Genomic DNA, 13098 nt, shown 5'->3' with positions numbered 1-13098 from the left:
ATCCACAGAACCAGTAATCTCATCATAAAAGGCGATTAGATTAGTCAGGCATGACCTTCCCTTGGTGAATCCATGCTGGCTGTCCCTGATCACTTTTCTCTCATGCAAGTGCTTCAGGATTGATTCCTTGAGGACCTGCTCCATGATTTTTCCAGGGACTGAGGTGAGGCTGACTGGCCTGTAGTTCCCAGGATCCTCCTTCTTCCCTTTTTTAAAGATTGGCACTACATTAGCCTTTTTCCAGTCATCCGGGACTTCCCCCGTTCGCCACGAGTTTTCAAAGATAATGGCCAATGGCTCTGCAATCACAGCCGCCAATTCCTTCAGCACTCTCGGATGCAACTCGTCCGGCCCCATGGACTTGTGCACGTCCAGCTTTTCTAAATAGTCCCTAACCACCTCTATCTCCACAGAGGGCTGGCCATCTCTTCCGCATTTTGTGATGCCCAGCGCAGCAGTCTGGGAGCTGACCTTGTTAGTGAAAACAGAGGCAAAAAAAGCATTGAGTACATTAGCTTTTTCCACATCCTCTGTCACTAGGTTGCCTCCCTCATTCAGTAAGGGGCCCACACTTTCCTTGGCTTTCTTCTTGTTGCCAACATACCTTCAGTGCCCTGCCTGGTTTGAGCCAGACATGCTTACCTGCTGCAAACACAGCCCCAGGTCTGAACCATGTCCCCCAACAGCTGCAGGCTTAACTGAAAACAGCTTAAGTAGTGTTCCTGTCTCTAACACTCAGATGCCCAGCTCCCAGTGGGGTCCAAACCCCAAATAAATCTGTTTTACCCTGTATAAAGCTTATACAGGATAAACTCATAGATTCTTCGCCCTCTATAACACTGTTAGAGAGATATGCACAGCTGTTTCTCCCCCTCCCCCCCAACCAGGTATTAATACATAATCTGGGTTAATTAATAAGTAAAAAGTGATTTCATTAAATACAAAAAGTAGGGTTTAAGAGTTTCCAAGTAGTAACAGACAGAACAAAGTGAATTACCAAGCAAAATAAAATAAAACACACAAGTCTAAACCTAATACAGTAAGAAAGTGATTACAGATGAAGCCACACCCTCAGAGATGTTCCAGTAAGCTTCTTTTGCAGACTAGGCTCCTTCTAGTCTGGGTCCAGCAATCACTCACACCTCTATGGTTACTGTCCTTTGTTCCAGTTTCTTTCAGGTATCCTTGGGTGTGGAGAGGCTATCTCTTGAGCCAGCTGAAGACAAAATGGAGAGGTCTCCTAGGGGTTTAAATAGACTCTCTTGTGGGCGGACACCCCTCCCTCTCCCTATGTAGAATACAGCTACAAACAGGAGTTTTAGGTCACATGGGCAAGTCACATGTCCATGCATGACTCAGAACTTACAGGTAGCAGCCATTGTTCACATGCTACCTTGAACGTCCTAAGGTAGACTTCTTATGTGGATTGGAGTCGTCCAAGATCCATTGTCTATTAATTGTTTCTTGATTGGACACTTAACTTGCAAATTCCTTTCTAAGGAAGCTGACCAAATGCCTTACTAAAGCTACTTAAAATCAAACAAGTACACAGCCAGTATTCATAACTTTGAGTACAAAAATGATACACGCATTCAGATATAGTCAGTAGATCATAACCTTTGCAGAGATATGTTACATAGCCTATCTAGCATAAAATATATTCCAGTTATGTCCTATTTACTTTCATAAGCATATTTCCATAAAGCATTATGGGGTGCAATGTCACAAGGGTCTTCCACTGTCACTCTGACACAGCATCCCTCATGGAACGATGGTGCCTGTCCCTGTCTGAGGCACATGGGCCTTCATCTCCAGCGTCCTCATCCTCGCAGCCTCATGCACAGGAACTGGGGTCTTCTCTCAGCAGTGTGCAATGAGGAGAGACATCACTATAAGGGCAGGAATGGCCCCACTCGCCCTTCCATTGCCCCAGTGATTGGTTTTGCCTTCTACATTTTAAGAACTGGAATGATAAAGACTGTCATACGAAAAATGGCTACGTTTGCAAGTATCGACCCTAACGAGGAGAGTCACTCGCCTGCGCCTGAAGGGGGAGCTCAGCGCCTCGGATGCAAAAGAACTGGGCTCCTTGGGCATGATCAGACAAGGTCCCAGACTTTCCGATGCCTTTGCTGCATCAAGGGACAGTCCTCTCCCTCCCTGAGAGACCAGATCTCACTTCCCCAGCTGCAAACTCTCTTCTCCGAACTGTGTCTGTTCTAGTTACACTCCTGCCCCTTCCCCTCAGTGGCTGCAGCCCACAACAAGAATAAACTCTCCTGAGCATGCAGTTCTGTGTGTGTCTCCTCTGTCCCAATCCTGGCCCTGCATAGAGGCATCCATCCAGCCCCCTCTGACTGTGTTCTGAACTGCCCAGATCTCAGTGGAGGAGAGGAAGGGGACCCTCAGAGGGAGGCAGGATGGGCCTGGCCTTTTGGATAAGGGACAGGACTTGGTCTCCCTCTAGATATCTGCAATAACCAGAGTTTCTTCTCTCTTCTGGCCCACCCATCTCCTCCTGGTCTCATCTCCACTCAGACACACAAAGCAGGGACGTTTCTAGCGGTTGTGTAAACATCAGGCCCCACCAGAGCTGGAAGCATTTGCCACAGTACTAAGCAGGCTGAGGTCCCTGAATACCACCCCTTGGACCTTTTTCCAACTGGTCAGTGTTGGACAGTGACTGGGTTATGTTACTATTCCTGGGGGAATTCTGCACCACTGTGTGTGCAGAAAACATGCCCCTGCCCCCCACACTAAGCCCTTCCACACTTGGATCCTGCTGGGCTGAGCCTGCCTGCCCACACCTGGTGTGCCCGGTGCAGAGGGGCAGGGCCCTGGGAGTTTCGGGGGAGGTCCAGCCCTTGCGCTGTATCAGGGTCCAGAGCAACCTCACTGCCGAGTCCTGTCCTGGGGGGTCGGGGGGTGCTGCAGCGTGATCTCCCACTTCCGTGCAGCCAGTGGCCTGTGCTCCCCACTGCCACACTGGAGCATCCACATTAACTTATTAACAAATAAAATTTGCAGAATTTTAAAATACTGTGCACAGAATTTTTATTTTTTTGGTGCAGAATTCCCTCAGGAGTAGTTAACACCTTTGGCCCATCTAAATTAATACAACAGGCCCTGACCTGAGTGGCACCTCTAGGCGTGGCCTACCACAATGTAACTTCACCCTTCTGCATGGTGGAGTCAGCAGCACCCACACAGGTTCAATATCTAGGGGTTCCTCCTAACACTGCCACAAAGAACTGGCTCGAGCCCCCCCACCGCAGTAATCTGGGAAAACTTAACACCGCCCCGGGCGCCTCCAAGAGACAATACGTCCCCACTCACAGGCACTGACTCTGTGTTTTACAAAAGAGAACTGCTATTGAAAGGGAAAGGGAACCCAGCATTAGTTTGGGAAAACATCACAACCACATTCAAACACATGTGATCATAAGCCAAGCCAACCCCACAGCACACTTTTGTTAGGTGGGTTCATTTTCATATGTTTTGTGACTACAGGAATCCATGTTGGTTTCAAAATGGAATTTTATGCCCACGTGAGCTATAGGTCCATTTTCCCGCTCTTTTATTTCTCCTGGAGTTGTAAACAATTTCCAGTCAGAATTGGTTTTCCTAAGGGGTTTCCCAGAAGGGGCTTCCCGCCTTTTCTAAGGGGTTTCCCGGGCAAGTGTATAAAAAGCTGCCCCGAACATGGCCTCAGGGCTGTCCAACTGAGTGGCAGCTAGGGACGGTCACGGGTCGTGGGTCTTACCTGCAGACATCTATCCATCCTAGGGATTTTCATCCAACAGCTTCCTCACCTCTAAAGAGAAGAGAGGAGAAGAAACAGCACTTACCTTTCTCATCGTCCATTGCTGTCCTCCTGAGCATACCATTTGTTCTGTTTTCCTGTGGCCCCGAAGGAACATCAAGGGACTCCTTGGAGCTCCTCTCCAAAGCCTTGCCGTTAGCCAGAGGATTGAGGTCCCAAGCACCTGCTGTCGCTTTGATCTGTGAAGATGGTTTTTATATCTGTATTGTAGGGTTGAGTTTGGGGGTAATCACTGTATTGTGCAATTTTGCTCTTTATTCCCCTTCTTATTTCTCCCACTCTTTGTTATAAACCCTTCAATACACTTTATTTGATTTTACCTTTACTGATTGACTCCTCATTATTTAGGGTGGGAGGGGTCCTCTTTGCAGGAGAAGGGATCCTTCCAGATGACAGACGCTGGACAGGGAGGCCGAACCTAGGGAGACTGAAAGCATAAGGATCTCTTTTCTTATCACACACACACACTCCTCCTTTGCCTTTCAGTCCTTTTCCCCTTTAACACAGGGCAGTGTCTTTTGCCTCAGTTTCCCAGCTGCTGGTGGGAAAGTCCGAGGAATGAATGTCCCATTAGCACATCGCTCCCCTCTCCCTCCACTGCACCCCACTCACAGTTGGCTGTCCTTGGTCAGCAAAGACCCAGAGCTCAGAGGGTCCTTCATGTGGGTTCGCCTCCCACCCCCACCCAGGACGTGCATCGAGCACAACGGACCCTGCTGCCACCCTTCCCTCTGCCACCATCGGTCACCCCGGCGCTGCTGCTGCTTCTCTGCCGCCACCCGCTGCTCTCTGCGATGCCACGTTCTCAGGTCCCACCACTGAACCCAGCGCTCGGTGGGTAGCGGGAAACCTCACTGCTCAGGCGCTCTCTTTCCCTGCACCACTGTCCTTCACCAGGTCGATGGCTCGGCAGCTAGAGCTCATCATCAGTGATTTCAGCCCTAGTGACCCCTTAACAGAACAGCTCTCAATTGCGTCAAGTAGCTCTGTCTTTACACCAGGCCTTCTCACAACAAAATTTGTGGTGGCCACCATGCATCCACCAACTCTTGCTGGTGGCTGCTCTGACAATTCTTCCCAAAAGACTTAATTAACTTTAGGAAAAACAAACAAATATGCACATGGACACGTCCATGCCATTGTAATTTATCTAAATGTAGGGTTTGTATTTTGCAGACTCAATAATAAAAATAATGTACAGGTGTCTCTATTGTTTACTAGACCCAAATGCAATAGAAACACAAATAAGGTGCTTTGAACGTTCTTATCTTTTTTGTTGTTTCTTTGGCTTTTTTGGTAAAAGGTGGATGTCTGTACGACAGTTTGACCCGGACGTTGCTCCTAGTCTTGTGCTCTGGGCAGGAGCGACTCACCGTGCCAGGGAGCTGCCAAACCCTGTAGTTACAGCAACTTTAGGAAGTTTATGTCCAACCTAAACCTCCCTGGCTGCAATTTAAGCCCATTGCTTCTTGTCCTGTCCTCAGAGGTTAAGAAAAACAATTTTTCTCCCTCCTCCTTGTAACAACCTTTTACGTACTCATGTAAATACAGAAGTCTTTTTCCCCCATCCCATCACTAGATGTTAGAGGAGAGCTCAGTCACTCCCTGCTCACATAGCCACTGGGAGCTGACAACAGGAAGGGGTTCGGAGGGTTAACAGCCCATGGGGAATGCGGCTCCCTCCCACCAGCTGGACACCCCACTTACTCAACTCTGCACAGAGACCAGGCATGAGGGGCAGACGCAGCCCGGCTTCTATGCCACCCAACCCCTGCAACCCTCTGCAGGGCCCCTCAGAGCCAGGATCAGCCCCAGCACAGCAGTGTGGGGGGGGTGTGTGTGCGGGGGGAATGTGTTCACAGGGGCATGCATGTGAGTCGTGCAAGTGTTCGCAGGAGGGGGGTGTGGGGAGGGGGATGTTCAGAGGGGAAGGTGGGTGACGTCTCTCCTGCTGCCCCCCCTCCCCGTCCTGGGCACCTGCCAGCTCTTTGTACAGAGATCAGGAAGCTGAAACGCAGAGAAATGAAACCTAAAGGGAGCCTGAGGAATCAGAAAGAGCTGGGCCGGAAATGCAGCAGGCTATGGTGAGGCCCCACCCCCTGCCAGCCTGCCTCACTCTGGGGAGAATGCATTCGGCTGGCAAGGCCTCGGGCTGCTCTGAGAGCCTCGGATGACCGGGGCTGGGGAGCACACGGGACATGATGGGATTTGTCCCTTTAAGGAGCATTTATGCATCTCCAGCAAGGAGCTCTCAGCTGGGAGCTGGTCAGGGCCCGTTAACCCTCGCAAGCCCAGGCCTCAGGCATCGACACCCCCCAACAAAGAGCAACCGCGGCTTTGCATCCCCTTTAAATAAATTGCTCTAGATGTGGCCCTAGGGTGCTGGCTGTTCCCCCCTCACCCCTCAATGATGGGACAGTCCCCCCTACCGATCGAGGGCAGAGAACCAGGCAAACGATTCCCTGAGTGTGTTGAAATCGGCTTTTTAAGTGTATTGTCTTTATGCTGCTGCTCCCCCTGCTTCCTTCTCCTAGGATCACAAACTCTTTATCGCTGTGTTGTCACTTTCACCCAAGTTGCCTTCCACCTTCAGATTCACAGCCAGCTCCTCCCTATTAGTGAGAAGGAAATGGCAACTAGCCACCAGCCTTCCCCCCTTTACATCCTCCACCTTCTGAAACAAAACAAAATGTATATTTAAAAAACCCTCTGGAAAGACGCTTCTCCCTCTGGGAGAGGAGAAACCAAACATGTGACAGGTGTGAGTCACAGTAATTAATGCACAGCTGGAAAGCGCTCAGACACTGCAATGAGGAGCAGAGCGTAAGAACCGATGTAGGACGGAACAGAAGAGACCCCCACACTGTCCCCACAGCGCAGTGAACCAGGCAGGGGCCCCACGGAGATAGAACGCGATCGTCTCATTGAGGAGCGCACCAGCATGCGGCAGTACAAAGGGAAGAGATGAGGCTGCACAGGGAACCTGGGTAACGATGCAGCCTCTGGCAGGACACAACGGAGAGTATCAGTTCAGGACAAATTGCTTAGAGCAGGGCAGTTACAGCCCAAGGTTGGGTTTCCTTTACTATTAAGGCACACTGAACCAGCCAAACAGATCACTTCGGTCTCACCCCACTGACTAACCATAAGTCACACAAGCAATTCCCTTCGACACTCCGGTTCCCCAGTATCACCACCAGGGCCACTCGTTATGGGGACGACTGGTTATGAAAACCAATACCCCAATAAAAAAAAACGGTTCTCCCAAACCTAAAGGACCAAGCCCCAGACCCAGGTCAATATACAAGTCAGATCTTACCCACAAATCACACTGTTGCCAATCCTTTAGAATCTAAAAGTTTACTCATTGAAAGAAAGAAATATAGATGAGAGCTAAAATTGCTTAAATGGAATCAATGACATACAGTGATGGCAAAGTTCTTGGTTCAGGCATGTCGTAGTGATGGAATAAACGGCAGGTTCAAATCAAGTCTCTGGAGAACATCCCCAGCTGGGATGGGTCATTCAGTCCTTTGTTCAGAACTTCAGTGTAGCAAAGTCTCTCCAAAGGTAAGAAACAGGATTGAAGATAAAATGGAGGGATTTCCAGGGCCTTTTATATCCTCTGCCATGTGGAAGGACACCCCTTTGTTCTTACTGTGGAAAATCACAGCAGCAAGATGGCGTCTGGAGTCACTTGGGCAAGTCACATGTCCCTGCATGACTCAATTCTTTTACAGGGAGAGCAGCCATTGCTCACATGCTACCTTGAACATTCCCAGGAAGACTTCTCATGTGAATTGGAGTCTCCCAAGGTCCACTGTCAGTTAAGCGTTTCTTGACTGGGCACTTATTGAGAATAGTCCCTTCTCAAGAAGCTGACCAAATGCTTCCCTGAGCCTACTTAGAATCAAGCACATTGAGATACAAGTACATAGCCAATGTTCATCGCTTCAATCACAACAACGATAGACCCATACAGACAGCATAATCCTACCCAGCCAACCCTAACCTCTCCATAGACACCTCACACCACAACCTCTGTACAATATTTGCTGCAACTATATAACAGTGGTTGCAACAATGATCTGTACGGTCACAGGTCATGTCAATAACGTCACAACCTGACTATTATTTCCTCACTTTAGAGGGTTTCATTTGTATGTGGGGGAGGCATTTTCAAAAGTGCCCAAGTGACTGAGGAGCAGGGATCACGCTGGCAGCCAATGGGGCCTGGGTGACTAAACCGGGCGGGGGGCCTTTGGAAAGTCGCACCCTGCGCGGATAAAGCTGGGGGAGGTTCAGGGAGAGGCGGAGACCTGGGGGAGCAGGTACAAAGCTCTCACCTTTGGCTAATTGCCCTGCCTCCGTCATCGCCCTCTGCTCCTCGCTGCTCCGTGCCCCAGGCAGGGCCCTGGAAGTGCGTGAGGGCGATACGAACACCCCCCGGTGGTGGGGAAGGGCTGGCCGGGGCCGGGACGCGGGCAACCGGTTCGGGGCAGGGGGCTGTGGAGCTGGTTGGGGGCTAGCAGGGAGCGCCCGCGGCGCGGTGATGGTGAGTGACCCCGTCCGTGCCCTGGGAAGCCCAGGCCAGGATTGTACGTGTGCAAGAGCGTGTGTGCACACACCCCCCCACACACACACAAACACACACACCCATAACTAGTCCCATGTCACCCAGGGAGCTGCAGGTGGCGACTCAGGCTGAGGGGACGCTGAAGCTGACAAGTGGAAGGGAAAGTTAAGTTTCAGTTTCCTTTTCTCCTGCTCACTGCCGCTTTCCGGGGAAATGCAGCTCCCCAGCCAAACCAGTGAGATCCCCAGCTAGCAACCCGCCCTGCATAAGAAGGGCAGCATCGTCCGGGCGGCCACAGTCCAGCCTGCCCGGGCAGAACTCGGGTCTCTCCCAGAACCGGGCACGTCCACACCTTGGGAAGAAACCCGGGGCAGTGAAAGGAGCCGTCACCTCCCCTGGCCGGGCTGGGACTCAGCGGATCGCAATGAGGTAGGAGCATTGGGGTCGCTGGGCGGGGGGGACATTTCCAGCCAGGGCTAAAGTCAGGCAGCTTTCCACCCCCCTCTGCGCATTTCTGGGGCTGTAAATCTCCGGCTTTGAAAGCTCTGGGGCGGGGTCACTCTGGGGTAATTCTGCGTCCTGTTGACTCTCCAGGCTGGTGCCTCTCAGGTCAAGTGCAGGTCACTGTTGGCACCTCGCCCTGCGAGCTCCCCTCGCTCCACCTTCACGGAGAGCTCCCCCTCTGGCCAGCTGTCACTCCGGCTTCGCTCCGCATCAACGGAGGAGTCGGTAAGAGAGTGCCCCCCCAGCCCTGTCCCCCCCTCTCCGTTGTGTTTCAGAGTAGCAGCCGTCTTAGTCTGTATTCACAAAAAGAAAAGGAGGATTTGTGGCACCTTAGAGATGAACCAATTTATTTGAGCATAAGCTTTCCTGAGCTACAGCTCAGGAAACCTGGCTGCTGGGGGGGAGAGATTAACTCTGATCCCTGGGGAGCTGGAGCCAAGGGGCAGCCGGGGGGGTGGGATGGGACCAGCCCAGGAACTGCAGAGAGAAAAGGCAGCAGCAGCAGGAGCCCGGAGCTACAGCGCCGGGGAGGCTGCAGGGAGGGGAACCAGCTGCTTGCAAGGGGGGGCGGGGGGCTCTTGTGAACGCTCAGCCTGGAGCTGAGACCACGTCACCCCACTGCCCCCCCAGCACCACCCTGAGCGCAGGGACAGCTGGAGGGAGTGCGGGGGGGGGCGGCTATGTGTCTAGCAAGGCAGAGGGGGAAGTCCTGTGAGTCTAACAAGGCGGGGGGGGGGGGATTGTTCTATTGTTCAGTGTGGTGCTTGTTCCAGGGTGACCATATTTCAGGTTCCCAAAAAGAGGACACTGCCGAGTGGGGAGGGGGAGGGAATGTGGGGGTGGGAGTACAATTGGTGGGTGCTGAAGGGGATACCTGCAGCAGGGGTACTCACTGGAGGTGGGGGGCAGTGTCGCTCCCTGTCATGGTGGTGGGGATGATTGTAGCATGTAGTGGAAATTCATTCAGCCCAGATGGAGTCTCATTTTCCCCTCTCTTTGCAGCACCCTGCGTCTGAAGGAGAAGCTGCAGGCCCTCCAGTGCCACTTCACCTGGAACTTTGAAATCAGAGACAAGGTAGATGCAGTTCACCTCCTCCAAACTCTGGCTCTCAGGATTGCCCACACTCACTACCAGAACCAGCCCACGCTCCTTGCCATGCAGGCTTATCTCTGCCACCTGCAAGGGCAATATGAAGACGCTCTGCAAAGCCTTAGAGAAGCCGAAGAGATTCTGCAAAGAGATCATCCAGATAACTTCCCCCGGCAGGTCCTGGTCATTTATGCAAACTACGCCTGGATCTATTATCACTTGGCCCACTATGATTTGGTTGAGTTTTATCTGGACAAGGTTAGAAAGATCTGCAGCTCCCTGAAGAGCCGCTCTCCACATGCAGCTCAGATCCCTGAGATACATGCACAGAAAGGCTGGTCTCTCCTGGCAGCAGGCTTCCGCAATGGCATTGAAGCCACAAAGTGTTTCCAAATGGCATTAAGAGAAGATGAAGCAAATGGGGAATTTCTTGCTGGGTTGGCAATTGCGGTCTTTGCATCATGGACTCACTCACACAAGCCTGTACATCGGGAAGCAGCCAAAAAGAAGTTGGTTGCCATTCTCCATGAACAGCAGCAAAACTATGAAGCTAAGGTGTATTTAGCCAAGATCCTTAAGAAGTGTGATAGACAGCAAGCCGAAGCCCTCTTAGAAGATGTTGTTCAGAATAGCCTGGACCCTGAGGTCCTGAGACATGCAGCCAAGTTCTTTCAACCAGAAATCATAGAAAAAGCAATCTCTGTTCTAGAGCAAGCAATCTCTCTGAACCCCAATTATCATCTCCTTCACTATGACCTTGGCGTCTGCTACAAGAAACAACTGGAGGAGGCCAAGTCAGGCAGAAGAGAAGAAATATTGGCAGCAGCTATTGAGGCCTTCAAAAAGGCTGTGCAGAAAGATCCAGCCTCTGTGTTTTCAAGGCTGGCTTTAGCTGAAATGTATGGAGAAAACACACCTCACTACCAAGAAGAGATTTATCTCAATCTCCTGAGTGAAATGCCCAGCCTCAGCAAGAAGTGTCAGCAGGCAGTCTACCTTCACTGGGGGGATTTCCTCTTCTATAAGCAGAAGTCAGTGTGGGAGGCAGCTAAGATGTACAAAGCAGGTTTCACCATTCCAGACAACAACCTGGAGAGGCAACAACTGAAAAGCAGGTTGGAAGAGGTGTCAGGAGAATTCCAGCAGAGCTCCCAGACCACAGAGGCTGAGGCCATACATTACTTCATTCAAGAGAATGAAAGTCCGTGGTACATGGGGAGATCCACTGGTGGCAACAACAGAGCAGGAGACTGGAGAAGGAGAGAAAATGTGGGATCCTTTCCTTTCCCTTCCGTGGACACACCATGTCACTTTCTTACCGTGGACACACCAGGTCACTTTCTTAAGTGAGTCACTTTCCCCACCTGTGTAACAGTGATATTCATGTTGCAAATGATTCTGGGTTCCCTGAATTGTTCAGACCACAGCACATCCTGCTGCTGTTTCTTATCATTATTATTAGCTACCTTTCTTCTGATAGCACCTAGAAGCCCAGACATGGACCAGGACCCCGTTGCATCTGGCCCCAAAGAGTCTACCATCTGCAACAAGAGACAACAGGAGGGAACCAGCAGACAGACAGGGGAACACAAAGGGACAATACTGGTCAGCAAAATGACAGTGGTCTCAGCCCACCAGCTCCCCAGCCGTTGTCAAGTGTTTTGTAAGTATCACCGCAGAGGACAGTTTAGCTTCTGATACTGAGCAGCTGTTTCTACTCAGAGGGGACAGTGCGACCATCCTTGTCTCTAAGCAAACCTACCTTCCAGCTCTGCTGCCTTCTAACGTCCACGCAGCAAATAAGTGTGGAGTTTCTTCTAACAGCGTTGAGTTTTTGTATTTGCATGGCTCAGTGCCGGTAGTGTGCCCATATCATGAGTCCCATCTTTGCTTTCAGCACCTCTCACTGACAATGACTCACATTGACATGGCACCTTCATCCCCGGCTTGTCACTGATCTGCTATGGTTTTATTTCATTTACAATAAAAGTAACTGAGAAAACAGAAATCAGTCAATTACACCATCTTGGAACATTCCTTTCCGTGCCCTTAGATTGCATCGGGGTGAGCAGCACACACAGGACCCCACGGGCGCGTCGAACTCACAGTAAACCACCGTGACAGTCACTAATAGAGCAGGAGCCAAGGCTGGAGTTTCAGAAGCTCACTTGGTGGAAATGAGTGTCCAGATTTACCAAAGAGCTCAGCACACAGCAGCTCCCATTGTTCTCAGCTGGGGTCCAAGACCCCTGCAGTATTCTCAGGGGGGCGGGGGGCGGTGGAATCCTCTATTGTTCTCATTGGGGTGGGGTGAGGTGAGGAAGATTCTCCATGGTTTTCAGTAGACACTGCTAGCCCTTTTGAAAAGCAGCCATAGACACTTAGACAGCTAAGGGGGTACCTTTGAGGTCTGCTGGGCACTCAAGGGATTACCTTAAAGGACCCTAAACTCCCAGGTGGGTGAGATGGACAAAGGGGTGGGACAGGAGTAAAGGCTCCTTACCTGGCACGTTCAAAAGCCCTCCCCGGGGTCCTGTGTGCTCCAACCCCTCAGGCACAGCGACCCCATCAGGTGCAGGTGAACACGCTCACCCCAGCGCTGCCAACTGGCCAGGCGCATCCAAACACCACGGGCCCCTTTGCGCTGCGATGAAGGGATAAGCAGACAGCCAGGGCAGGCTGGGTGTGAGTGAGTGAGAGGGGGGTTGGAACTGGCAGGTTTGCCCTGTCGGGGGATGCTGGAGGGGACGGGGCGTAGATCCACGGGGAGCTTGGGGAAGGGGCAAAACACAGGAAAGCTCTTATCTGGTTGGGGGCTGCTTTGCACGCAGAGCAGGTGCCCTGCTTCCAGCCGCAATCCCTTTCTACAGCAAACCTGGGCAGTCAGCAGGTACCTGCCCCAGGGCTGTCCGGGGTTGTGGGCCCCTCCCAGAAGCTGTTTGTGGATGGATGTATCACCACTCAGAGCTGGAAAGGAGCCGCAGAGACCCAGCTACGGGGGTTCAGGCAGTTTTATGGGGACCAGCGCGGCCATTCTGTGGGCACAGTGGAGAGCTGAGATGGCGTGACGGGGTTGGTGCTACTCACCCCTCGGCAGCACCGTCT

At 51.7% G+C, this 13098-nt stretch overlaps 1 protein-coding gene and 1 long non-coding RNA gene across 2 annotated transcripts; one reads left to right on the top strand and one right to left on the bottom strand.

The window, feature by feature from the left end:
* Window positions 1-956: 956 nt before the first annotated feature.
* Window positions 957-10215, bottom strand: LOC140905514 (uncharacterized). Its single transcript, XR_012156873.1, has 4 exons — window positions 9797-10215; window positions 8170-9196; window positions 4144-4250; window positions 957-4002 (listed from the first exon to the last, which is right to left on the bottom strand). It is a non-coding gene; the product is annotated as an uncharacterized lncRNA (long non-coding RNA).
* On the top strand, window positions 8565-12009 carry LOC140905511 (interferon-induced protein with tetratricopeptide repeats 5-like). Its single transcript, XM_073328970.1, has 2 exons — window positions 8565-8828; window positions 9906-12009. Exons 1-2 carry the CDS (start codon window positions 8824-8826, stop codon window positions 11341-11343), a joined length of 1443 nt encoding a protein of 480 aa, XP_073185071.1. The 5' UTR covers window positions 8565-8823; the 3' UTR covers window positions 11344-12009.
* Window positions 12010-13098: the final 1089 nt, after the last annotated feature.

This window comes from Lepidochelys kempii, chromosome 1, assembly GCF_965140265.1.
Source record: "Lepidochelys kempii isolate rLepKem1 chromosome 1, rLepKem1.hap2, whole genome shotgun sequence".
In the NCBI taxonomy this organism is placed as follows: domain Eukaryota; kingdom Metazoa; phylum Chordata; order Testudines; family Cheloniidae; genus Lepidochelys; species Lepidochelys kempii.
Note: the sequence above shows the minus strand (reverse complement) of the source record. Positions and strands in the feature narration are given on the sequence as shown.